Source organism: Saimiri boliviensis, chromosome 12 (assembly GCF_048565385.1).
Source record: "Saimiri boliviensis isolate mSaiBol1 chromosome 12, mSaiBol1.pri, whole genome shotgun sequence".
NCBI lineage: Eukaryota > Metazoa > Chordata > Mammalia > Primates > Cebidae > Saimiri > Saimiri boliviensis.
In genome coordinates, this window is record NC_133460.1 from 25,388,811 (window position 1) to 25,412,821 (window position 24,011).

Genomic DNA, 24,011 nt, shown 5'->3' on the forward strand with positions numbered 1-24,011 from the left:
TTCCCACAGAAGAAGCCCACCACTGCTGCAGATGTCCAGGACGCTGTATACACAGTGTCACAGGCTGATCACCGCCATCCCTGTATACAGCACTGGAGGCGGTGCTGGGCCTGTGATACTGCATACCACTGTCTGGGATAGTGGAGGCAGCAGCGCTGGCTGTGAAGGGTGTCACACCTTGCATAGTCCGGCCCTCCAATGGTCTGAGGGACAGTGAACTGGCCCCCTGTGTAAAAAGTTTGGGGACCCCTGGTTAAGAGTGTCTCTAGGGAAGTGTGACCTCGTGTCTGTGGCTTGTGGAAGTGAAACCAGTGTGAGGGCAGATGGCATGTTACAGAGATGATAGAACTGAGCAGAGCATTGATAAGGTTTCCAGAATAGAGGCACTATGATTATCAGACTCCTAGGGAAGAGGGATGCAGAACACTGCTGTAGCTTGGTGGTAGCAGCCATTATCAAACCTGACAATGATGGAGCTCAGAACAGGCCACCCAAAAATATGCCACTTTTGGCATTAGGATTATTGTGAGCTAAAGGTATTAAAAGAAACAAAGAAGATGAAAGAATGATATTCTGACCCTCCCCCCTTTCTTTTTGAAAAGAGGAGATAAAACCTCCATATGCAAGATGTCCTCTTCACATTACTTCTGTACTCAATTTACCTGGTCCAAGCCTTTTTTTTTTTTTTTTTGATACGGAGTTTTGCTCTTGTTACCCAGGCTGGAGTGCAATGGCACGATCTCGGCTCACCGCAACCTCCGCCTCCTGGGTTCAAGCAATTCTCCTGCCTCAGCCTCCTGAGTAGCTGGGATTACAGGCACGCGCCACCATGCCCAGCTAATGTTTTGTATTTTTAGTAGAGACGGGGTTTCACCATGTTGACCAGGATGGTCTCGATCTCTTGACTTCGTGATCCGCCCGCCTCAGGCTCCCAAAGTGCTGGGATTACAGGCGTGAGCCACTGCGCCCGGCCGAAGCCCTTTTGATTTTCCTTGTCACATTTTCCCAATTTACCACTCTTCCCCCACTTTTCAAATTTTTAAAAAAATTTGTTATTTATTATTATTTTTAACTTTTTTCTTTTTCTTTTTGTCTTTTTCCCCACTCCCCATCCATTTTTTTTTTTTTTTTTTTTTTTTTTTTTTTTTTTTTTTTTAGAGACAGGGTCTTGCTCTGTTATGCAGGCTGGAGTACAGTGGTACCATCACAGCCAGTGGCACCATCATAGCTCACTGCAGCCTCAACCTCCTGGGCTCAAGTGATCATCCTACCTCAGCCTCCTGAGGCACATGCCACAGGGCCTGCTAATTTTTAAAATTTTTAGTAGAGACAAGGCCTCACTGTAAGAATTAAAGAAACAGGAAAGAAAATGAAAAGTGACTCAACAGTCGAAGACAGATTTATTTGGAGACTAACCCTGAAAGGTGCCCTGAGAGGCCAGTAGTAACTTCAGTGGAGGAAGAGGCTGGGCACAGAGTGCACAGAGGCCTGGGCATGGTGAGAGCGCAGGCTCCTGGACAGGCATTCAGAGCAGAGGACTGGGCTGGTGGGCAGAACACGGAGAGGAAGCTTTGCATCCTGTGGGGGACAAACCAATGTGCATGTGGTTGTTCCGGACAGGAAGGTAGCTGTATTGAGACCCAGGGACTGGTCCACACAACCCACAAAGTCTTGTCAAGAAGCCTACTGACTAAAAGGTTTATTAACAAACAGCCTTGCATAACAGCTCTTGCCACACATTTCTTGGCATTTAATGGTTCTACAACCCCTTCAACCTATGCGGCTTAACTTAAATCCCACTGCAGGCCTCCTGGTGGGTGTCCTCATTGTTCTCATCCTACACAGCAGCAGCACAGCTGCAGCTCCCATTTCTAGAGCACGTTTGGGGTCAGGAATTGTGTGAAGCACTTTTTGGTCATTCATTTATTCACTCAATGAGTATTTGTTAGACTGAACTATGGTCCAGGCCCTTCTCTGTGAGTCAAGACTGAAGACATGGACAAAATAGACAAGTCCCTGCCCTAAAGGAGCTGCTGTTCTAGTCAGGGCAGGCAGCGAATGGACAAGTCAACAGGGAACTGTGTCTTAGGTGAGGCCGTGATCAGTACCTTGTAGAACAATAAATCAAGGAGGGAGGGGAAGAGAGGAGTGTGAGGGTGGGTGTTGTGAGGTGGCCCAGGGAAGGACCTCCTGAGAAGGTGGCATTGGAGTCGAGATCTGGAGGAGCCAAGGGGGTGAGCTGTGCAGATCCTTGGGGAGAAGTCCGTCCACAAAGAGGAAACAGCATGGGCACGACTCGGGGTCAGGGCCAGCAAGGAGGCCACGGCAGCTGGAATGGAGGCTGGGAAGGAAAACCAAGAGGCGCAACAGCGTGTGACATATTACGGATTGTGTTCGAGGAAGCACAAGCATACACATGTGTATGCAGAGCCCGTCGCTAGGGAGATGATAAGTGTTCAAGGAATCAGTAACTGCCATGAGCTCCAGAGAGAGGAACTGAGATAGAGACAGGTGGAAGAGAGGCATTTGCTTTTGTTTTAATTTTTAAATTTTGTGGACACAGAGTAGGTGTATATATTTATGGGATACACAAGATGTTTTGACACCAGCATGTAATGCATAACAGCCACGTCAGCAGAATGTGCCGGCTAGCCTCTGAAGCATGTATCCTTTGTGTTACAAACAGTCCAATTATACTCTATTAGTTATTTTAAAATTTACCATTATTATTGAGTATAGTCACCCTGTTGTGACATCAAATACTAGGCCTTCTTCATTCTATTATTTTTTACTCATTAACCATCCCTATTGTCTCTAATCCTTCACCAATTCCCCTTCCCAGCCTCTGGTCACCATCCTTCTACTCTCTCTGTCCATGAGCTCCATTGTTTTGATTTTTAGATCCTACAAGTAAGTGAGATCATGTGGTGTTTGCCTTTCTGTGCCAGTTTATTTCACTTTACATAATGTCCTCTGTTCCATCCATGTTAGTGCAAACAGCAGGATCTCATTCTTTTTGATGACTGAATAGTACTCCATAGTGTACATGTACCACATTTTTTTATCTGTTTGGCTGTTGACCAGGCTTTTGCTTTTTTAAATAAACACGTGCATGTTTTTATAATGTACATACGTTATTGTTTTTTGTGGGGTTTTTTTGAGACAGAGTCTTGCTCTGTTGCTCTGGCTGGAGTGCTATGGCACGATCTCAGCTCACTGCAACTTCTACCTACTGGGTTGAAGCAATTTTCCTGCTTCAGCCTCCTGAATAGCTGGGATTACTGGCATGAACCATTATGCCTGGCTAATTTTTGTATTTTTGGTAGAGATGGGGTTTCACCATGTTGGCCATGCTGGTCTTGAACTCCTGATCTCAAGTGATCCACCTGCCTTGGCTTTGCAAAGTACTGGGATCACAGGAGTGAGCCACTGTACTTGGCTTCATTACTTGTTTAAGAGCAAAATGTTTTCAAATCTAATGAACCTTGAAAAGAAACCTGAAGAACTTTCTAGCTATTAACCACATGTAAACCAAAGCAAAAAACATGTACTAAATACTTGAGAGTCTAAATTAAAGTTTAAAATCTCTGTATATCAAAACATATTATTTGAAAGAGAAAAATGAAATGAGGAAAATTTCTGATTCCTTAGTTGTAACTCCAGAGTGGGTGTGCTGACTACAAAAAACATTAGGGAAATATTTTAACGTATGCGACACTTGAATGTTAATATCTTTAATATATTAGGAGCCTTAACTAACCCAGAAGAAAAATATAAACACCCCAAACAGAAAAATAGTTAAAGGACTTGAGTGAACAGGTACTCACAAAAGAAGAAAAACAATTGCTCAGTCCATATACAAAAAATGTCTAATCTTGCCAATTAGGAAAGAAAAATAAATGATCACAAAATATTTCCTACCTATCAGAATAACAGGTGATAATTTGAGAAAATAATAATGTTCTATTACCCAAAAATTCTACCTCTATGAACTTAATGAAATTAGCATAAGTGTGGGAAATTTTTATCAGATGGACCTGGATTTCAACAGTGTTCCAAGTTACAGGAAAACAAGGTCAGATGCAATCTGCGTGTTCAACAAGAGGGACCTGACCAAATCAGTGATGGCCCAAATCATTCCATGGAATATAATGTAGCCATTAAAATAATAATCGTTCTGGGCATGGTTGCTTATGCCGGTAATCCCAACACTTTGGGAGGTGGAGGCAGGAGGATCACTTGAGTCCAGGAGTTCAAGACCAGCTTGGGCAATATAGCAAGACCCCATCTCTATAAAAAATGTAAAAATTAGCTGGGTGTGGTGGTGCGCTCCTGTAGACCCACCTACTTGGGAGGCTTAGGTGGGAGGATTGCTCGAGTCTAGGAATTGGAGATTACAGTGAGCTATGATGGTGCCACTGCACTCCAGCCTGGGCAGCAGAGCAAGACTTCCTCTTTCAACAAAATGAAAATAAATGAAAAAAAAAAGAAATAATTAAAGGAAAAACAAGCTGGTTCCATCTGTAAGGATGGGAGTTGAGGTAGGATCAACACTGAAAACCGATCAGGCGGGTTTGGTCAGCGCTGGCTGTCACCCCCGGGAAGCGCTGCTCATTTCAGTTTTGCCTTCCTCCCTGTGGGCTACTGGCCACACCTGTCCTCAGCATCCCTTTCTCACCCCCTGGGAGCGGGAGATTTCGGCAATGCTATGGGTTGGTCATGCCACGATATTTTTTCCTTGGGAATAGCTGAGATAACCCAGTGAAATCCTGTTCTGGCAGCTGTTCTGTGCCAGGCACCCTGCCAGTCACTGGGAGGGACACTGACAGGAATAGGTCACAGTCACCGTCTTGGTCACAGAGTTCTTATTGCAAACAATAGAACTTGCTCTAGATGGTTGAGCTGGAAAGTGATTTATTAGAGAATTCGAGCCTCTGCTAAAGGCCAGAGGCCCCGGCTTTGTTGGCACAAGGTCAGGTAGAGCACTGAAACCACACTGCTGCCCGGTTCCAGCACGACCACCCTGCTGCCAGTCACAGTCACGGCCCCTGTGTACTGACACTGCACACGGGGCTCCAGAAACCCTTGCCCTGAGAGCCAGAACCCTCCACACCATCATTCCAGGGAGATTCTGCGTGATTCCAGTGTCCTTGAACCCTCTGTGAAGAGGCCTTGCTGAGATGAGAGTGTTTGTGGAGCTGGGGTTCATGCTTGTGCCCTGCAGGCAAGGAGGTGAGGGCGGCAAGTCCTAGCCACTCCCAAAGTAAGGCAGAACTTTCCACTTCACACTGAGGCAAGTTCTTGAAACTTGTAGTTTTAAAGAAACCAAGGGGCTACAGTGCATGACGAATGTGCCCCTATTTCCGGGAACTTAGAGTCGATGCACACTTCAGTCTCATGCAGGTGAAGGCAGAAGCGTGTGGCCCCCTTGGTGAGTGGGGAGGCAGCCAGACAGCACTACAGCTCTTCCAGGAGCAGGAGAGTGACCCCAGGCTGTGTTACAGGTGGTGGGGCTGATTTTAGGAGGGTAGAGGATGGTGCTGGAAAGGGTCACTGTGGCCAGTTCAGAGCTTCAAGGACCCCCTGGTTAGGAGCGTGAACTCTCATCTGTGGGCAGAGGGAAGTCAGGGTTAAATTTCTGGAACTGTAGCAAGTTGTGGTGGGGAGCGGGCGGATTTTTTGGGATAAAATTTTGTTATGAGCTCAACTGCATCCCCCCAAATTCATAGGTTTAAGCCCTAAGGCCCATTATCCCAGAATGTGACTGTAATGGTGACAGGGGCTTTAAAGAGGGGACTTAAGTAAAATGAGATAGTTGGAGTGGGCGCTAACCCAATACGGCTAGTGTCCTTCTAAGAAGAGGAAATTCAGACACACAGAGACACCAGGGGTGCGTGCCATGTAAGAGGCAGCAAGAGCCTGGCCTTCTGCAAACCAAGGAGAGAGGCCTCAGAGGAAAACGAGCCTCCCCAAAAGCCCGACCTCACATTTCTAGTCTCCAGAACTGTGAGCAAATATGTTTTTTTTTAGTCAAAGCCACCCAGTTGCGGTGTTCTGTTGTGGTGGCCAGAGCAAACGGCTAAAGTAGTCAGTCCCTCCAGCACGCTCGGAGGTTCCGCTTGTTGCTGTTCCCCAAGGCCATCCTGGCCATGACGAGGGCAGGGGCGGTTGTTTGGGAGGAGACCGCGGTGGAAGGAAGAGAAGGAAGGCTTGCTTGATGCAGCAGGGAGCAGACTCCGGATTCAAGGAGGGCTCTACAAAGGTCCGGCGATTGAGCTTGTCAGGGGAACCTGAGCTGTGTGTAGGTCTTGCTTTCTTGTGTCCTGCAGGATGGCTTGACCCTTTTCTGTTCTCATGCCAGACCCTAAGGGCAGTGTCAACTGGGCCACAGACACAGGCCTGGTGTGCCTCGTGGGCTATTCTTCTGCCTTCAGGAAGCCCACCTTCACCTCCTGGCTGTTGTGACTGGCATCCCTGAGGCTCTGTTTTTTTGTGTGTGAGATTAAATAAGGACATGTCATATTCCATATGCTAGCAACCCACCAGCACAGGGCGAAGGCTCAGCAAAGAGGAGTTCTCTCCTCCTCTGCATTTTTAGGTCAGGAGCAAATGCAGATCAGGGTGGGGACAAGGTAAACACATAACTGGGGTGGAGATCTGATTGATTAGTAACTCATAAATCATCTGAAACCATACTTTCCTGTTGATAGTCAACCCTCTGTAAACACACAATGTGTTCTCACCTTGTTATCATTCCCAATGATGTCAAATGCATGGTTGCCCTCTCCAGTATAAAAGTTTGATGCGACTTTCCCTAGATGCACCTGCGTGTAAGAAGTCCTGCTTGTCACAATGGTAGGTAACTGGTTTTATATGTAAAGGCCAGAAAAGCAAAAAAGAATGTGTAGTCCTTATTTTAGTATGCTGTGATGTGTGCTTCTACTGCACAGTATTGAATGGTAAATGTGACCTGGTTAGGAATATTTTGTTATTACCTGCAATTCAATGTGCATAATATGAGAGTCTGGAGCTTGGGAAATTTTTTAATGAATTTAGCACTAGTTCTGTTGTCTAAGATCTAAGTTGTTTTTCCTTCCTGTAATTCTGGGGTTCAATTAGATTTCATAGATGTCTCTAATTCTTGGGTTCTATGTGAGTAATTTGTGAAATTAAAAGTAATTTCAGAGCTACATGACTGCATCATATTTGAGATGAAGGAACTGAGACTGGGGACGGGAAGAATGTGCCACTGGGGTCTCACCGCAAGCCTGTGAATGAGCTGGGATAGGAACCCAGGCATCCCTCTCTCCCTGCCAGGTTCTCTCAAACTTGGCTGTGCAGTGAGACCCCCTGGGGAATTTTGAAGAGCACTGACACCTGGCCCCCACCCCGAGACTCTGATTTAATTGGGCTGCAGTGAGAACCGGGAATCAATTTTAAAAGCTACCCAGGTGATTTTAATGCTCACTCAAGTTTGAGAACCGTTTCCGTAGTCCCTTTTCACTGTATCTTGTGTTAAGGAAGCATCTTTGGTTTTGCAAGCTTTATTTGTTTGTTTGTTTTTGAAGACAGGATCTCACTCTGTCACCCAGGCTGGAGTGCAGTGATGCGGTCATGATTCATGAAGGCTCAGCCTTCCTGTGCTCAGGTGATCCTCCCACCTCAACTTCCTGAGTAGCTGGGACCACCATGCCCAGCTAATATTTGTATTTTTTGTAGAGACAGGTGTTTACTATGCTGCCCAGGCTGGTTTTGAACTCCTGGGCTCAAGCAATCTGCCCACCTCAGTCTCCCAAAGTGCTGGGATTACAGGTGTGAACCACTGTCCCCAGCTAAGAAAGACCTTTGCTTCAAAATTTATAAAAACCCATGCAGGCTTTTCTTGCATCTTAAGCTTGATCTTTCTTAAAACGTTCTTTACTAACACCAGGGAATGAACTGGGCTGCTCTCAGGGTTGCAAGGGAGATGAGGCAAGAAGCAGCCAGCCGAGTGGGAGGAACCAGGGAGCAGGTCCTAAGAGCAAACCCTGGGCCTCCTCTGTGTCATGCCGCAAGACAAACGTGCTCTCAGAAACTGTCCCGAGGCAGAACTGGGGAGTGAGGGGGTTCTCCCCTTCTCCACTGGACTGGCTCCTCCCGCCCATCCTCCATGCAGCCTCACAGAACTTAGCAAGCTGCACTGCTGGCAATACCTCTGCCTGCCTACGATCCTGAGGATCCCCAAGTCTTTATTTAGTAATTTTAAAACCTTTATTTTTTATTTTATTTTTTCTTTTTTTATTATTTTTTCTATTTACACCATTTTGCAGATATCTATCTATCTATCTATCTATCATCTATCTACCTGTGTATCTATTTAGTAGAGATGAGTTCTTGCTATTTTGCTAGGCTGGTCTCTAACTCCTGGGCCCAAGTGATCCTCCCCCCTCGACTTCCCAAAGTCCTGGGATTACAGGCATGAGCCATTATGCCTGGCCAGACCCCTAACTCTTGATCATGCAGTAAGATCCTTCCAGGAGCGGTAATTTACCTAAAGAGATACAGCTTCTAAGAACCCTGCCAATCTGCTTCACTCAAGGCTGACCATGAAGCTGCACCATCTAGAAAACCCTAGCCCATGCTGGCATGGTGGTGTACACTCCTGTGTCTGCACACATCAGGGGCTCATGGTTACTAAATGCAGGAAAGGAAGACACGAAGGGAGGGAATGCTGGTGGCAGAAGAGAAGACAAGAATGAAAAGGAGCTTTAGAGCCTCTCTACTCAGGGGTGGGCCTCAGACCAGCAGCATGGGCGTCACCTGGGAGCTTCCAGGTAAGTCTGTAGACCTACTGAAGCAGAATCTGCATGTTATTGAATAAGCTCTCTGGTCGGGCGCGGTGGCTCATGCCCATAATCCCAGCACTTTGGGAGGCGGAGGTGGGCAGATCAGTTAAGGTCAGGAATTTGAGACCAGCCTGGCCAACATAATGAAACTCCACCTCTACTAAAAATACAAAAATTAGGGAGGCATTGTGGTGCACACCAGTAATCTCAGCTATTCAGGAGGCTGAGGCAGGAGAATCGCTTGAACCCAGGAGGCAGAGGTTACAGTGAGCTGAGATTACACCCTGCACTCTAGGCTGGGTAACAGAACAAGACTCGCATCTCAAAACAAAACAAAACAAAAAAAACTTCTTAGGAATGTATATGCACATTAAAGCAGCACTGGGTTGAGCATTGTTCCTGGGTTCTCACCTGGGTAAAGATATGGAGGCACTGGCTGTTTCTTTCTTTAATGAGCCTGAGATTATGTGTTTTCTATTAGCTCCCTGGGTAACTCTAATGCTTACCCAAGTGGGAGAACCCCTCTTTTTACAGGGGAGGAAACTGAGCTTCAGAGAGAGAGAGAAAGAGAGTCAGTGTCAGGCTATTTCTGAGATACTGTCAAGTGGGAAATCTCTTAATGAAATAATTTTTTTTTTTTTTTTTTTTGAGACGGAGTTTCCCTCTTGTTACCCAGGCTGGAGTGCAATGGCGCGATCTTGGCTCACCGCAACCTCCGCCTCCTGGGTTCAGGCAATTCTCCTGCCTCAGCCTCCTGAGTAGCTGGGATTACAGGCACACGTCACCATGCCCAGCTAATGTTTTGTATTTTTAGTAGAGACGGGGTTTCACCATGTTGACCAGGATGGTCTCGATCTCTTGACCTTGTGATCCACCCGCCTCGGCCTCCCAAAGTGCTGAGATTACAGGCTTGGCCACCGCACCCGGCAATGAAATAATTTTCTGTCTGCTGTCACCATGTTTGGACTCCATCTCCTGTTGTTCAATCTCGTGCCTTTGCTCTAGAGCTGCGGGAGATCTGGGGATTTTGCACACGTCACTTGTCCTGGGCTGCAGCCCTGCTTGTTCCTGTTGACTCTCCTGCTTTGTGACCCAGTGAACAGGATCTCCAAGATTCTAGTGATCCTCAGGTCCCCCCAGAGCCCTCTTTCTGCAAGAAGGGAGTGAAAATACTGTCAACAAGGTGGATTTTTGGGGGAAAAAAGTTTAGGTTTCCACAACGATTTTGAGCTGAAGGTTATGCAAAAGAAGAATAAAACAGATTAAGTGCCACTCCAAGTCCTGGCTTGAGCTGAATATATCGAGGTTTTGAGTTGTTTTTGAAGAATTTCTTTCTTTCTTTCTTTGTTTCTTTCTGGCTATAAATGCTATACATTTTATTGTAGAAAATTTAGAAAATAAGAGGGAAAGTCCAAAGAAGAAAATGGTCATAATCCTAGCATTCAAAGATGACTTGTTATTTGGTAAAAACCTTCAGTGTGTTCTGAGTATCTCTCTCCGCGTCATGGGAATCACGCATTTCATAGCCTGCTTCACTTCATGTAATGACATGTGATCATTTGCTCAGGTGACTTCACCTTCTACCTTGCTGGCTCACCAGGTGTTTTTCTGAGTCACTGTTCTCCACCAGCTCTGTTCTTGGACACTTGGTTTCTTTCCACTTTTTCTACTGCAGTGAGCATCCTTGTGGAGGAGTCTATCTCTGTGCCATTTTTAGGATCACATCTTGGAGAAGAAGAGGTGAAACCAAATGCTGTAAATGGTTTTAGGAATGTGGATATATAGTAGCAAATTGCTCTCCATAACAGTTGTTCAAAGTAAGTCATTCTTGTGCATATCACCTCCCATAGATGCCTCTTTTTCTCTCTGGGTATTATAAATTCAAGATATTCTTGACATTTCATTATGTTTCTATTTTATCTACATATTTATCTTTCTTTTGTTATCAGTAAATTAAAGTTTTTCATGTGTTTATTAATCATTTCTCCTCTCTCTCTCTCTCTCTCTCTGTGTGTGTGTGTGTGTGTGTGTGTGTGAGAGAGAGAGAGAGAGAGAAATGCCACTTTATTTCTCTTGCCAGTTTTCTGTTTAAGATCTTTTTCAGCTGTGTGCTGTAGTCACACCGGTAATCCCAGTACTTTGAGAGGCCGAGTCGAGCCAATCACCTGAGGTGGGGAGTTCGACACCAGCCTGAACAGCATGAAGAAACCTTGTCTCTACTAGAAATATTAAATTAGCTGGGCATGGTGGTGCATGCCTATAATCACAGCTACTCAGGAAGTTGAGGGGAGAATAGTTTGATCCCAGGAAGCGGAGGTTGTGGTGACCCGAGATGATGCCATTGCACTCCAGACTGGGCAAGAAGAGTGAAACTCTGTCTCAGAAAAAAAAAAGGTGTTCTTAGGGCCGGGCATGGTGTCTCACACCTGTAACCCCACCACTTTGTGAAGCCAAGGTGGGAGGATCACGAGGTTAGGTTATTGAGACCATCTTGGCTAACACAGTGAAAACACGTCTGTTTTAAAAATACAAAAAATTAGCAGGGTATGGTGGCATACATCTGCAGTCCCAGCTACTCAGGAGGCTGAGGCAGGAGAATCACTTGAACCTGGGAGGTGGAGGCTGCAGTGAGCCGAGATCGCACCACTGCACTCCAGTCTTGGTGACAGAGCAAGACTCAGTCTCAAAAAAAAAAAAAAAGGTGTTTTTCTTGTCCCATTGGTATATAATGATATTGTTCTGCAAATTTGATACCTTTCTAATTTCAATTATGTTCTTATATTTATATTCTGAAATCTTTTTATTTTATGCTTAGAATAAGTATTTATGTATATATGCTGTGATTATTTTATGATCTTATTGTAAAAATTTAACCCTTGAATCCTTGTAGAATTCATTTCACTAATGGGGACTCAAGTAGGAAATTAACTCTGTTTCTCCCCCAAATAGTTCACCACTTGTTCTAATACCATTTATTGAATAATTGCTCTCCACAGATCTCAGAGACCATGTTTATTTTATAATAGGCTTCTACATATATTTATACTTTCTGGTTTTCTTATTTTTCTTTTTCAACTTATCCAACTACCTTTGGAACTTTCTGGGTTTTCTATTTTGATCTCTGTGTTTGTCTTTTTTACTTTTAAAGACAAGGTTTCACCCTGTCACTCAGGCTGCAGTACAGTGGGGCTATCATGGCTCAATGCAGCCTCAACCTCCCTGGGCTCCAGCGATTCTCCCACCTCAACCTCCCAAGTAACTGAGATTACAGGGTCACACCACCACGCCCACCTAATTTTTGTATTTTTTTTTTCCCGATGCAGTGTTTTGCTCTTGTTGCCCAGGCTGGAGTGCAATGGCAAAATCTCCACTCACCACAATCTCTGCCTTGTGGGTTCAAGCGATTCTCCTGCCTCAGCCTTCCGAGTAGCTGGGTTTACAGGCATGTGCCACCACACCTGGCTAATTTTGTTTTTAGTAGAGACAAGATTTGTCCATGGAGGTCAGGCTGGTCTCAAACTCCCAATCTCAGATGATCTGCCCCCCTTGGCCTCCCAAAGTGTTGGGATTACAGGTGTGAGCCACCACACCATGCCTTAATTTTCGTATTTTTGGTAGCAATGGGGTTTGACCATGTTGCCCAGGCTTGTCTTGAACTCTTGGCTCAAGAGATCTGCCTGCCTCAGCCTCTCAAATTACTGGCATTATAGGAGTGAGCCATCGTGCCCTCCCTATCTTTCTATTCTTTTTATTTTTTTGAGATGGAGTTTCACTCTTGTTGCCCAGGCTGCAGTCCAATGGCATGATCTCAGCTCACCACAACCTCCGCTTCCTGGGATCAAGCGATTCTCTTGCCTCAGCCTCCCAAGTAGCTGGGATTACAGGCATGCACCATCATGCCTCCCTAGTTTTGTATTTTTGGTAGACACAGGGTTTTTCTGTGTTGGTTAAGTTGATCTCAAACTCTGGACCTCTGGTAATCCACCCACCTCAGCCTCCCAAAGTGCTGCTATGACAGGCATGAGCCACCTCACCAAGCCCCTATCTGTCTATTCTTATATGAGTCACATACTTCTTCAAGTAGCATCACTTCATAATTAATTTTAGAAATCTTACAGAATAAATGCTTTCATTCCCATTGTCAAAAGACAGAAATACAACATATTTAGTTTAAAGATCTTAACTGACTTTTTTTTTTTTTTTGGAGACAGTCTTACTGTGTTGCCAAAGCTAGAGTGCAGGGGCATAATCTTGGCTCACTACAACTTCTGCCACCCAGGCTCAAGTAATTCTCCCACCTTAGCCTCCCAAGTAGCTTGGATTACAGGCGCATGCCACCATTACTGACTAATTTTTTTTGTATTTTAGTAGAGGACAGGTTTCACCATGTTGCCCAGGGTGGTTTCAAACTCCTGAGCTCAGGCAATCCACCTCCCTCGGTCTCCCAAAGTGCTAGGATTACAGGCATGCGCCACCATGCCTGGCCGTTGATTGACTTTTACTTGTGAGTCCAGAATCTGCCAACACCTCATTCCATAAAATAGATGAAGTGGTCTAAAGAGCTGACCAGAGAGGTTTGCCTTTATAGACAGAAAAGGGCCAGAGAAAGCAGAAACACAGAACAGAAACTGAATTGGTCTTTTCGAGGTGACTTTTATTATAAAAGTTAAAGCAGAAGGGACTTTCTTATCATGTCAGCAAAAACTGGCCTGTTGGGCATTTGGCTATTACCTCTCAGTCTCTCCTGATTTCTTAGAAGGTTGAATAAGCAACTTAGTTCTGGCTTAGTAGCAGAGAACTTCAGCATGGGCAACTGCGTTTTGATTTTGTAAATTCAGCCTGGTGCAGGAGCTCAGTCCAAACCAATGGCCTCCTATATATTTCATTGAACACCATCTTCCCTCTCAAAAGTTCCCAGAAATTAACATATTAAAGTTTGTTTATTTAGCTCATTTCGAAGAAGATGACAAGGTCAACTAGATACTTTTCCTTGTTCTACAATTTCAGCCTGGATTAACCGGTTTGTTCATGGAGCCATCAAAGATGCCTTTATGATCTGGGAAATGAACTTCCTAGCCTCACCGTCTGTGTTCACAGCGTGGCCCCAACCTATTTTTCCAGTCATATCTCCAACTAATCCAGTTAACGACAATAAGCCTTCAGCTATATATGTTTGTTGCTTCTCTTCTCTATCTTTGTTAGCGTTTCATTCTTTTCATGAAACTCCTGATTCTGTCCTTTAACTCTTATATATTCTGCAAAGAGGCTAAAGATTGCCTTATCTATAAAGGTCTCCTGAACTTCCTCTGCAGTGAATCAGCCCACATGTCATTACTGCCCTATGCCTGTTGACTCCTGTTTGCCTCTTTCTGTAGTTCATGCTAGTGACTTGTGTGGGTCTTGTTCCCTGACTAAGTCACCCGCGGTTAGGAGCGCCACCTCATAACCTCTCACCAGAGCCCAGCAGAGGTCCTGGTACACAGCACTCAGTAAAGGATTATCCTCTGAATTAATTCATTCTTCACCCTGACCTTTCTTCACATTACAGAACGTTCTCCTGGGAAGGCTTGTGATCTTCGCAACCTTTGTGACTTTATGCAATGCATCATGCTATTTAATACCCAATAAAATAGTTCCAGGAGAGTCAACCAAGGGTAAGTCTTGGATTTTCAATGTTTATTATGTTATTGCAGTCTGGTAGATGGACCTGTCTTCAGATGAAAACCTTTGCAGTTTTTTTGTGTTGTTGATTGTTGTCTTACCCTGTCTCCCAGGCTGGAGTGCAGTGGCGAGATCTTGGCTCACTGCAACCTCCTCCTCCCGGGTTCCAGTGATTCTCCCACCTCAGCCTCTCAGGTAGCTGGGACTGCAGGGGCCCACCACCATGCCCAGTTAATTTTTGTATTTTTGGTGAAGACAGGGCTTCACCATGTTGGCCAGGCTGGTTTCAAACTCCTGATCTCAGGTGATCTGTTCACCTTGGTATCCCAAAATTTTTGGATTACAGACCTGAGCCACTGTACCTGGCCACACTTGGTGAGCCTTGTAAGAATACAGTGGCCTGGGCCCTGCACCCAGAGATAGATTTCATTGTTCTAGGGTAGGGCTGAGACATAGGTGGTTTTCAGGTACCCAAGATGTTTCACATGTGCACCCAGGGTTGAAAACCACTGATGCAAAGCAAAGGGAAGTGTCGAAGTGAGATATTGATTGAGAGAGAATCCAGCAGGAAAAACCTTGGTCCCAAGTACCACTAGGCTCATATGGCTAACTCATTCAAGAAAAGGGCCTTATTATTTTTTTTTCTTGAAATACCTGTTCTGAAATAAAACTCAGAAAGATGTAAGCTTTCTGTAAGAAAACGTTACCAGTAGCATGAACTGAACAGCACTGGAATTAGCCATAGCTGAATCCAAGAGCACCATTCTTTGATATCTTTAAGAGCAATGAGTTTCTCCCTCTCTGGGAAGGGTACAGATAGCAGGGGCTGGACTCAGTGTCCTGATAGGCCTTATTCTCATTGTATGACTTTCACTGATGATGTGTGTATTGTTTTAGAATGCACAGATCTCAAAGGAAACAAACACCCGTTAAACTCAAGCTGGCAGACTGAGAACTGTGATGCATGTGATTGCCTGGAAAAAGAAATATCATGTTGCTCCCTGTAAGTCTCAAGCCAATACGAGCCAAGAGGGGGACATAGAACAGATTCTCCCTCTTGCAAAATTCCATCCTTCAGAGGTTTCGGTTGTGTTTTAGTTGTTTACAGACTTTAGAGGGTAGTTTTAGATTCACAGCAAAACTGAGCAGAGGCACAGAAATTTCACATATGCCTCCCACCCTTACACATGCATGACCTCCCCCGACATCAACATCGCCCACCACCGTCGGCGTATTTGTTATGACTGATGAATCTACATGACACATCTTTATCACTGGAGTCCATGGTTTATGTTAGGGCTCACTCTTGATGTTGTGGTAGTGGAGGGTTACTTTTCAGTCCTATTTCTTTCTTTTTAAAAAATTGTGGTAAAATATACATAAGATAAAATGTTCCATGTTAACAGTTTTAAATGTACGCTTTAGCAGCATTAAGTACTTTCTCATTGTTGTGGCATCACCACCGTCCACCTCCAGAACTTGCTCACCCTGCAAAACTGAAGCTCTGTACCCATTAAGCAGTCTTGCTCCATTCCCCTCCCAGGCCCTGGCAACCACCATTTTACTTTCTGTCTCTATGATTTTGACTGCTCTAGGTCCCTCATATAAGTGGAATCACACAGTAATTGCTTTTTTGGGACTGGCTCATTCACTTAGCATAATGTCCTCACGGTTCCTCTGTTTTGTAGAATGTGTCCGAATTCCCTTCCTGTCCGAGGCTGATTCATGTTCTGCTACATGAAGAGACCGCATTTGGCATCTCCATTCATCTGTTGATGAACGCTTGGGTTGTTTTCCACCTCAGTCTCATTTCTGTTGTTTCTGAAATTTGATTAGTAGCTTTATTCCAGATGGGCTCCCGAAGACAGGAGAGAGTATCCAGTGGTCTGACGCTATTCTAGAGATTGGCCTGGTCATCCCTTTGGCTTTGGCCTTGTAGATTTGCAAAAACAGCAGTGACTCTGATCATAGGCAGTGGATTAGATGTGAGGGGTAAGGGAGGATCTGTAGTGTGCCTTGCAATGTAAAACTCATGCTGCTTCTCTCTTCAAGTTTACCTCACGTCAGCTGAAAGGCTATGCCGATGTTTTCTGCTGAGTTGCTATGGATTCCAGAAGTCTAGTACTTGAGCAGACCGAACACAGAGTACCCTTAGTGTGGTCCTAATTTACCTGTTTCCTCAGCAACTGTGTCCATACCAGCCAACTGACTCCCAACCCCTCAAGTCCATCTAACCTCTTCATGTAGCCTTGGCTTGTAGTGTTTTGCAGGAACAGGAGTGGATCTGATGGCAGAAGCACTGGCATCAAGGGGCATTTGCCAAGCTTGTCTGATCACAGACTCACCTGGGAAGCTTGATGAAATACAGATTCCTGTGCTCCATCCCAGAACTGATTGATCAGAGTCTGTAGGGAAGGGGCCAAGGAATCTCAATTTTAACAGGCGCCTTGAGAGTCTTATCGGGACACCATGAGTAGAGAAGCAAGCACTTGACTGAGATCAGAACACCTGAGTCCGACTGAACTTGAGGTGTCTGGAGAGTTCCAACCACATTTATTAAGCAGGCCCCATGCTAGGTGCCTAAGGGAACAAGAGGAATTGGACTCGGAGTTGTCTAGCTGCTCAGAGCAGACTCCCAGGGATCGCATTGACCGGGTCACTGAGTATTACAGCTGAGCCTTGATTTTGTGGCTGCAGAGATTTGACATTGTCTTTATAGGAAGTGTTGATGTCACTCTGGTGGAGTGTGATTGTATCCCAGACAAGTGAAGGAATGGTGACTGGCCCCTCCCTAACATAGGAGCACAGCTCCCTGGTGGCTAAAGCATCCATGTCACCCAGATTTGGCATCCCTGACCTCTCCTAGGATTTTCCACTGTAAGCTTGGATTCTTGTGGGCCTGGTGTGGAAAAGGGCCAGGCTGCTCCTTGCAGGGAAGAGGGAGGACCCTCGATATTGGAGTCAGAGTAACTTGAGTCTGAATCTCCATTCCCTTGTATACTAGCTGGGTGACCCTGAGTAAGTTTCTGAATGTCTCTGAGCCTCTATTTCCTCACAGTATAATTAGGGATAATCAGGTGGCTCTGAGAATTAAAGGAGATTCTGCATATACATTGTTTAACCCAACAAACACTTCTTTTTTTTTTTTTTTTTTTTTGAGACGGAGTTTCGCTCTTGTTACCCAGGCTGGAGTGCAATGGCGCGATCTCTGCTCACCGCAACCTCCGCCTCCTGGGTTCAGGCAATTCTCCTGCCTCAGCCTCCTGAGTAGCTGGGATTACAGGCACGTGCCACCATGCCCAGCTAATTTTTTGTATTTTTAGTAGAGACGGGGTTTCACCATGTTGACCAGGATGGTCTCCATCTCTTGACCTCGTGATTCACCCGCCTCGGCCTCCCAAAGTGCTGGGATTACAGGCTTGAGCCACCGCACCCGGCCAACAAACACTTCTTAATGCCTTCTCTGTGCCAATTCTGTGTCCTGTGAGCCTGGGGGCAGTAACTGACAACTGGTCAGGTTTCAGGGTGCCCTTTCCTTTCTACTGCCATGTTGCCTGTTCCATTTAGCACACTGCTCCACACGGGGGAAAAGAAGGCAATTCCTTCTTCCCTGGAATTGCCTCACTTCCTACCAAGTTTGTTTTCCTCATGAACTTTATTCTCCTCTGTGGAAAAATACAGACTTTGATTAAGCTTTTTCTTGAAGAAGTTTTTGGACCCACTGCACCCTCTATGGGACACTGCCCAGATCTCAAGGTGCTCGGTGGCAGTGGAGCCTGAGGCTGGGGGCCCAGGCAGAGGCTCCCCGGCAGGGCGTGGGAGATGTCCTGGCTTCCATGGAGAGCTGAACACCTGATGTTGACAGTTTCTCCTCCCACTCGCTCTCTGCTGCTTCATCTACAGAGCTAAGTCTGGTCTGAATTGAAATAAGCATCCAGTAATATGCTCTTTGCCTTACCAACCTGTACTTGCACACAGGCAGCAGAGATTCACCATTTCACTTCTTATCACGAACTAAAAGAATTGTATCTGTTTGGCCAGGCATGGTGGCTCACGTCTGTAATCCCAGCACTTTGGGATGCTGAGGCAGGCAGAGCACCAGAGGTCAGGAGTTTGAGACTTGCCTGACCAACATTGAGAAACCCCTTCTCTACTGAAAATACAAAATTAGCCGGGCATAGTAGTGCATGCCTGTAATCCCAGCTACTCAGGAGGCTGAGGCAGGAGAATCACTTGAACCCAGGAGGCAGAGGTTGTAGTCAGCCGAGATTGCGCCATTGCACTCCAGCATGGGCAACAAGAGTGAAACTCTCTCTCAAAAAAACAAACAAAAAAAAACTGTATCTCTCAAGAGACACCACCACTTTATTTTTAACTTTTTTTTTTATTGTGGTAAAATGTATATTACATAAAATGTGCCAATTTAACAATTTTAAAACATAAAATTCAGTGTGGCATTAAATACATTCACAGAATAGTGTTTATGCAACCATAAACACTATTTCAAAAAGTTTTTAATGACTCCAACCTGAAGCTATATCCAGTAAACAATACCTCAGATCCCCCCTCCCGCAAAATCCCTGGTAACCTCAGATCTACTTTCTAGCTCTATGAATTTGCCTAGTCTAGGTATTTCATATAAATAGAATCACACCGTTTTTGTCTTTTTGTGTCTGGCATATTTCACTCAACATGTTGTCAGGGTTCATTTATGTTGTATCATGTATCAGTACTCCATTCCTGTTTCTGCCGGAATAATATTCCATGGCATGGCTAGACCACATTTTGCTTATCCATTTATTTGTTGATGAACACTTGAGTTGCTTCCACCTGTTGGCTAAAGTAAGTAATGTTGTTCTGAACATTGTCAATATACAAACATTGGCATATAATGTTTGAGTCTCTGCTTTGAATTCTTTTGGGATATGCCTAGGAGTAGCTTGCTGGGTCACATGGTAATTTTTTGTTGACTTTATTGAGGAGCTGCCAAGCTGTTTTCCACAGCAGCGGCACCATTTTGCATTCCTACCAGCCAACAATCACCTTTAAACATGCAAGGTTGTAAATGATATTTCTCCTAATTTTCTAAGTAAAACATATGAATTATTGGAAAGTATAGAAGAAAAAAGAAGAAAAACCTACCCATAATCCTGACTGCTTAAAGATAATAACTATTATTCTATCATATTTTCTTATTTATTTACTTATATTAAAAGATTGAGACAGGGTCTCACTATGTTGCCCAGGCTGGTCTCAAACTCCTGGGATTAAGCTGTCCTCTCACCTCAGCCTCCTGAGTAGCTGGGATTACATGTATGTGCCACCATGCCTGGGCTTCTATAATTTCTTTATGTCTCTTTCCTACATTTCTTTTCTTGCACATAGTGGATATCAAATTTTATACCACAATTTTGTGTGTTTTTTTTTTTTTCACATAATATTCTAGCATTAGGCTGGGCATGGTGGCTCATGTCTGTAATCCCAACACTTTGGGAGATCAAAGGGTGTGGATCATTTGAGGTCAGGAGTTCAAGACCAGGTTGGTCAACATGGTGAGACCCCATACCTACTAAAAATATAAAAATTAGCCAGGCGTAGTGATGCATGCCTGCAATCCCAGCTACTGAGGAGGCTGAAGTAGGAGCATCGCTTAAACCTGGGAAACAGAGGCTGCAGTGAGCTGAGATCATGCCACTGCAGTCCAGCCTGGGTGACAGAGTGAAACTGCATTTCAAAAAATTTTAAAAATAAACAAATAATTAAAAATAAATATTCTAGCATTAGTACTATCTCGTCTCATCAGAACTCTACAAAATATTTGTTATGTACTACAGCTCAATTAGAGATGGTCTCTGATTTCTATCAGCTTCTCCCAGGGCTCCTTGACACTGGTCTGGAATAACTCTTTGCTCCCATTAGTTGAGAGAGCTCCTTTGCCAACAGGCCTCCAAGCCAGGGCTGGCACAACTGTTCGCTTTCCACATTCTAGCAACAATATGCTGGCCACTTCCTGAACAGGGAGGGTGGGAGGAGCCGGCCTGGAACAAGCTGCCTAGTTGCAGAGTAGCCAGACTTTCCCTTGCCTGTCAGCACCTACCGCTGACCTGTGTCTGCAGGATGGAATGTAGGGGTGGGCTGTGTGACTCTATGGTACAGACTGGTCCATATTCTTGGAGGCCACACTCTGGGGCTGCCAGCTAAGGGGTGCCCTTAAAGTTGGTGAAGGCACCCCAGCCAGCTGGAGCACGGGTGGCTTCCTGAACAGAGCTGGCACTGGGGGAGGTGGCGGGGGGTGGTGGTGCTGTGGGTCCTTTCTCTTCTAACAGGCTCTGGTTTTGTCTCAATGACAGTATTGCTATACCTGTGGGTTTTGACAAAGACAACTGCCAGAAAATCTTCAAGCAAGAGGAGTGCAAGTATATTGTGGTGGAGAAGAAAGACCCAAATAAGACCTGTGATGTCAGTGAATGGATATCGTAATGTGCTTCTAGTAGGCACAGGGCTCCCAGGCCAGGCCTCATTCTCCTCTGGCCTCTAATAATCTATGATGGTGTAGCCCTGCCTATCAGTAAAAGATTTTTGAGCAAACACTTGAACGTGTGTGTACTTTTAATTTATAACTTATGTATACATTGATTTAATACACATTATAAAATATACAAAACATTTAAAAGGGAGACAAAAATACCGACAAATGGCCGGGCACAGTGGTTCATGCCTATGGTCCCAGCACTTTGGGAGGTTGAGGTAGGTGGATCGCTTGAGGTCAAGAGTTTGAGACCAGCCTGGCCAATATGTTGAAACCCTGTCTTCACAAAAATTCAAAATTAGCCAGGCATGGTGGCAGGCACCTGCAGTCTCAGCTACTCCTGAGGCTGAGACAGGAGAATCACTTGAACCTGGGAGGTGGAACTTGCAGTGAGTTAAGATCACACCACTGGCTGGACGCTGTGGTCACACCTGTAATCCCAGCACTGTGGGAGGCCAAAGTAGGCAGATCATCTGATTTTGGGAGTTCAAGAGTAACCTGAACAGCATGGAGAAACCCTGTCTTTACTAAAATATACAAAAATTAGGCCAGTGTGGTGGTGCATGCCTGTGATCCCAGCTACTTGGGAGGCTGAGGCAGGAGAATTGCTTAAACCCAGAAGGTGGAAGCTGCGGTGAGCCGAGATCATACCATTGCACTCCAGCTTGGGCAACAGGAGAGAAACTCTGTCTCAAAAAAAAAAAAAAAAAAAAAAAAAAAATCACACCACTGAACTCCAACCTGGGTGACAGAGTAGTGAGACTCCATCTAAAAGAAAAAAGAAAAAAAAACAAAAACCAAACCCAAACAAAACAAACAAAATACATGTGAATAAAAGTTCTATTTTTCCTAAACTCTGTAATAGGTCATTGTGCGTCCCTTACTTGGGGGACCACTGCCACTCTTGCTGTTTGTGATGTCTGCACTCTGCTGCCCATGTCCTGCCGGCTGGTAAACGATAAAAAAAATGTGTGTCTTCAGGCTGAAATTAGATCCCTTCTTTTCTTTAAGCTGTTCCTGTTTATCCCTCCTTCCTCTTCATCAGGAAATGTCTCCTATGATGTGTCCCCCCACATTCCTCTGTGTTTGCCTGAGGTGAAAGCAGGTTAGAACAAGACAGCCTGAACAAGTGACCGCAAGGCCGCATGCAGCCCAAGGGGAATTCAAGGCCAGGGGCTCTGCCTTGCTGATGGAGAGTGGCCTGGGAGCAAGGCCTCAGCATCAGTTTATCTCCTGCTATACACAGAGCACCCAAAACTTAATGGCTTAAAACAATGTCAGTGTCGATTCTCTTTTGACTGTTTCTGTGACAGAGAACATTTGTTCACTCAACAGGTATGTACTGAGCACCTGGGCCAGGCAGTGCTCTGGACCTGGGGATACAGCAGTGAACCAGAGAGATCTCAGGAGAGAACCCTGCTCTCCTGGGGCTTGGAGTCAGCTGTGTGTACGTGACAGATCAGAAATGGGCAAACAGTCATCTGTTGAACAGTCAGTGGGCAACTGATAAACAGCTTTATTTTCCCCTGTCCCCCATCTGTTTAAACATGCTATGTGGGCCAGTTGAGCAATCTAGACAGGTCCCTTAGCTTTCTTGTCACCTTCAGATAATTTTAAAAAGTGGTCTGAGTTACATTTTGCGTTATATGAAGTCTCCTTCCAGGGGCTGCATCTGAACTGAGAGGGAATAGGGGACAGGAGAGTTAAGGGCTCCTTCTGCCTGAGGTCATGTTCTAGACTGACTTCCTCTGGGACTTTTGTGGGACTCTCTCTCCACAGCTCCCCTTCCACTCACAGCCTATGATTGTTGTCTTAGCTTCTGCATCATAATCTACTCTCTTGTTTTGTAATGAGGTTGCCTTGCCCCTTGTAGGAGTCCCTCTTGGGTGGGATCCATAAAACCCTGCTATGATCTTCTCCTTTCCTGTGGAATGTGGGGAAGAAGTTGCCAACCGAGTATGAAGGACCTCTGTCGAAACTGAGACAGAAAGAAGCGCTATTTTAACATCTGGTCACAAGTAAATAATGTGGGTTATAATCTGGGCTGTAGGCTGGCCATGGTGGCTCAGGCTTGTAATCCCAGGTGAGGTGGGAGGATCGCTTGTGCCCAGTTTGAGAGCAGTTTGGGCAACACAGCAGGACCCTGTCTCCACAGAAAAAATGTTATAACCTGGTATCATGGCACACGTCTGTATGTAATCCCAGCTACTCAGCAGGTTGAGGCAGGAGAATCACTTGAACCCAGGAGACAGAGGTTGCCGTGAGCTGAAATTGCGCCACTGCACTCCAGCCTGGGCAACAGGGCCAGACCCTGTCTCAAAGAAAAAAAAATCTGTGCTCTGACATTTATTTATTTACTCAATCGGTTTTTGTTGTTGTTGTTTTTGAGACGGAGTCTTGCTGTGTCACTCATGCTGGAGTGCAGTGGTCTGATCTCGACTGATTGCAAACTCTGCCTCCCAGGTTCAAGCGATTCACATGCCTCAGCCTCCTGAGTAGCTGGGACTACAGGCGCGCGCCACCATGCCCAGCCAGTTTTTTGTATTTTTAGTAGAGTCGGGTTTCACTGTGTTAACCAGGATGGTCTAGATATCCTGACCTCGTGATCCAGTCGCCTCGGCCTCTGAAAGTGCTGCTATTACAGGTGTGAGCCCCCGCCGCTGGTCTATTTGCTCAATCTTTGGCCAAAAAAAAAAAAAAAAAAACCACAACGTGGCAAAGGTGGAATCATACATCATATAGCCTTTTGTGTCTTATGATACTCATTTTTGCATCTGAACGTTGAACCTAGGTAATATCTAGTTTGTGAGGACATCTGAGTCACTTGGGATGGTCCTCGACACAGAATTTGCCTTAAAAAAAAAAAGTTTGTTTCATTTAAGTTGATTTATTTACAAAAGGCCAAAGGACACTGTGCAAGGGCGGGGAGGATGTCTGCGCCTGCGCTATGCGCCTTCTAGAGGGCAGTCAAGGGCTTCTGGTTGACCCGAGTGGAG

General features: G+C 45.3%; 1 protein-coding gene across 2 annotated transcripts in view; it reads left to right on the top strand.

Moving 5' to 3' along the window:
* The window catches only part of MSMB (microseminoprotein beta), a 36,695-nt gene extending 15,621 nt beyond the window's left edge, over window positions 1–21,074 (top strand). The window contains exons 1-4 of one of the 2 annotated variants that reach the window (XM_039477813.2): window positions 2,174–6,855; window positions 14,374–14,479; window positions 15,384–15,489; window positions 20,837–21,074. In XM_039477813.2, coding sequence (XP_039333747.1) covers window positions 6,853–6,855; window positions 14,374–14,479; window positions 15,384–15,489; window positions 20,837–20,966 — 345 coding nt within the window. In that variant the 5' untranslated portion in view covers window positions 2,174–6,852 and the 3' untranslated portion in view covers window positions 20,967–21,074. Of the gene's footprint in view, window positions 1–2,173; window positions 6,856–14,373; window positions 14,480–15,383; window positions 15,490–20,836 lie in introns of those variants that run through there. The other variant, XM_039477814.2, reaches the window with a different exon arrangement.
* The last annotated feature ends 2,937 nt before the right edge of the window (window positions 21,075–24,011 follow it).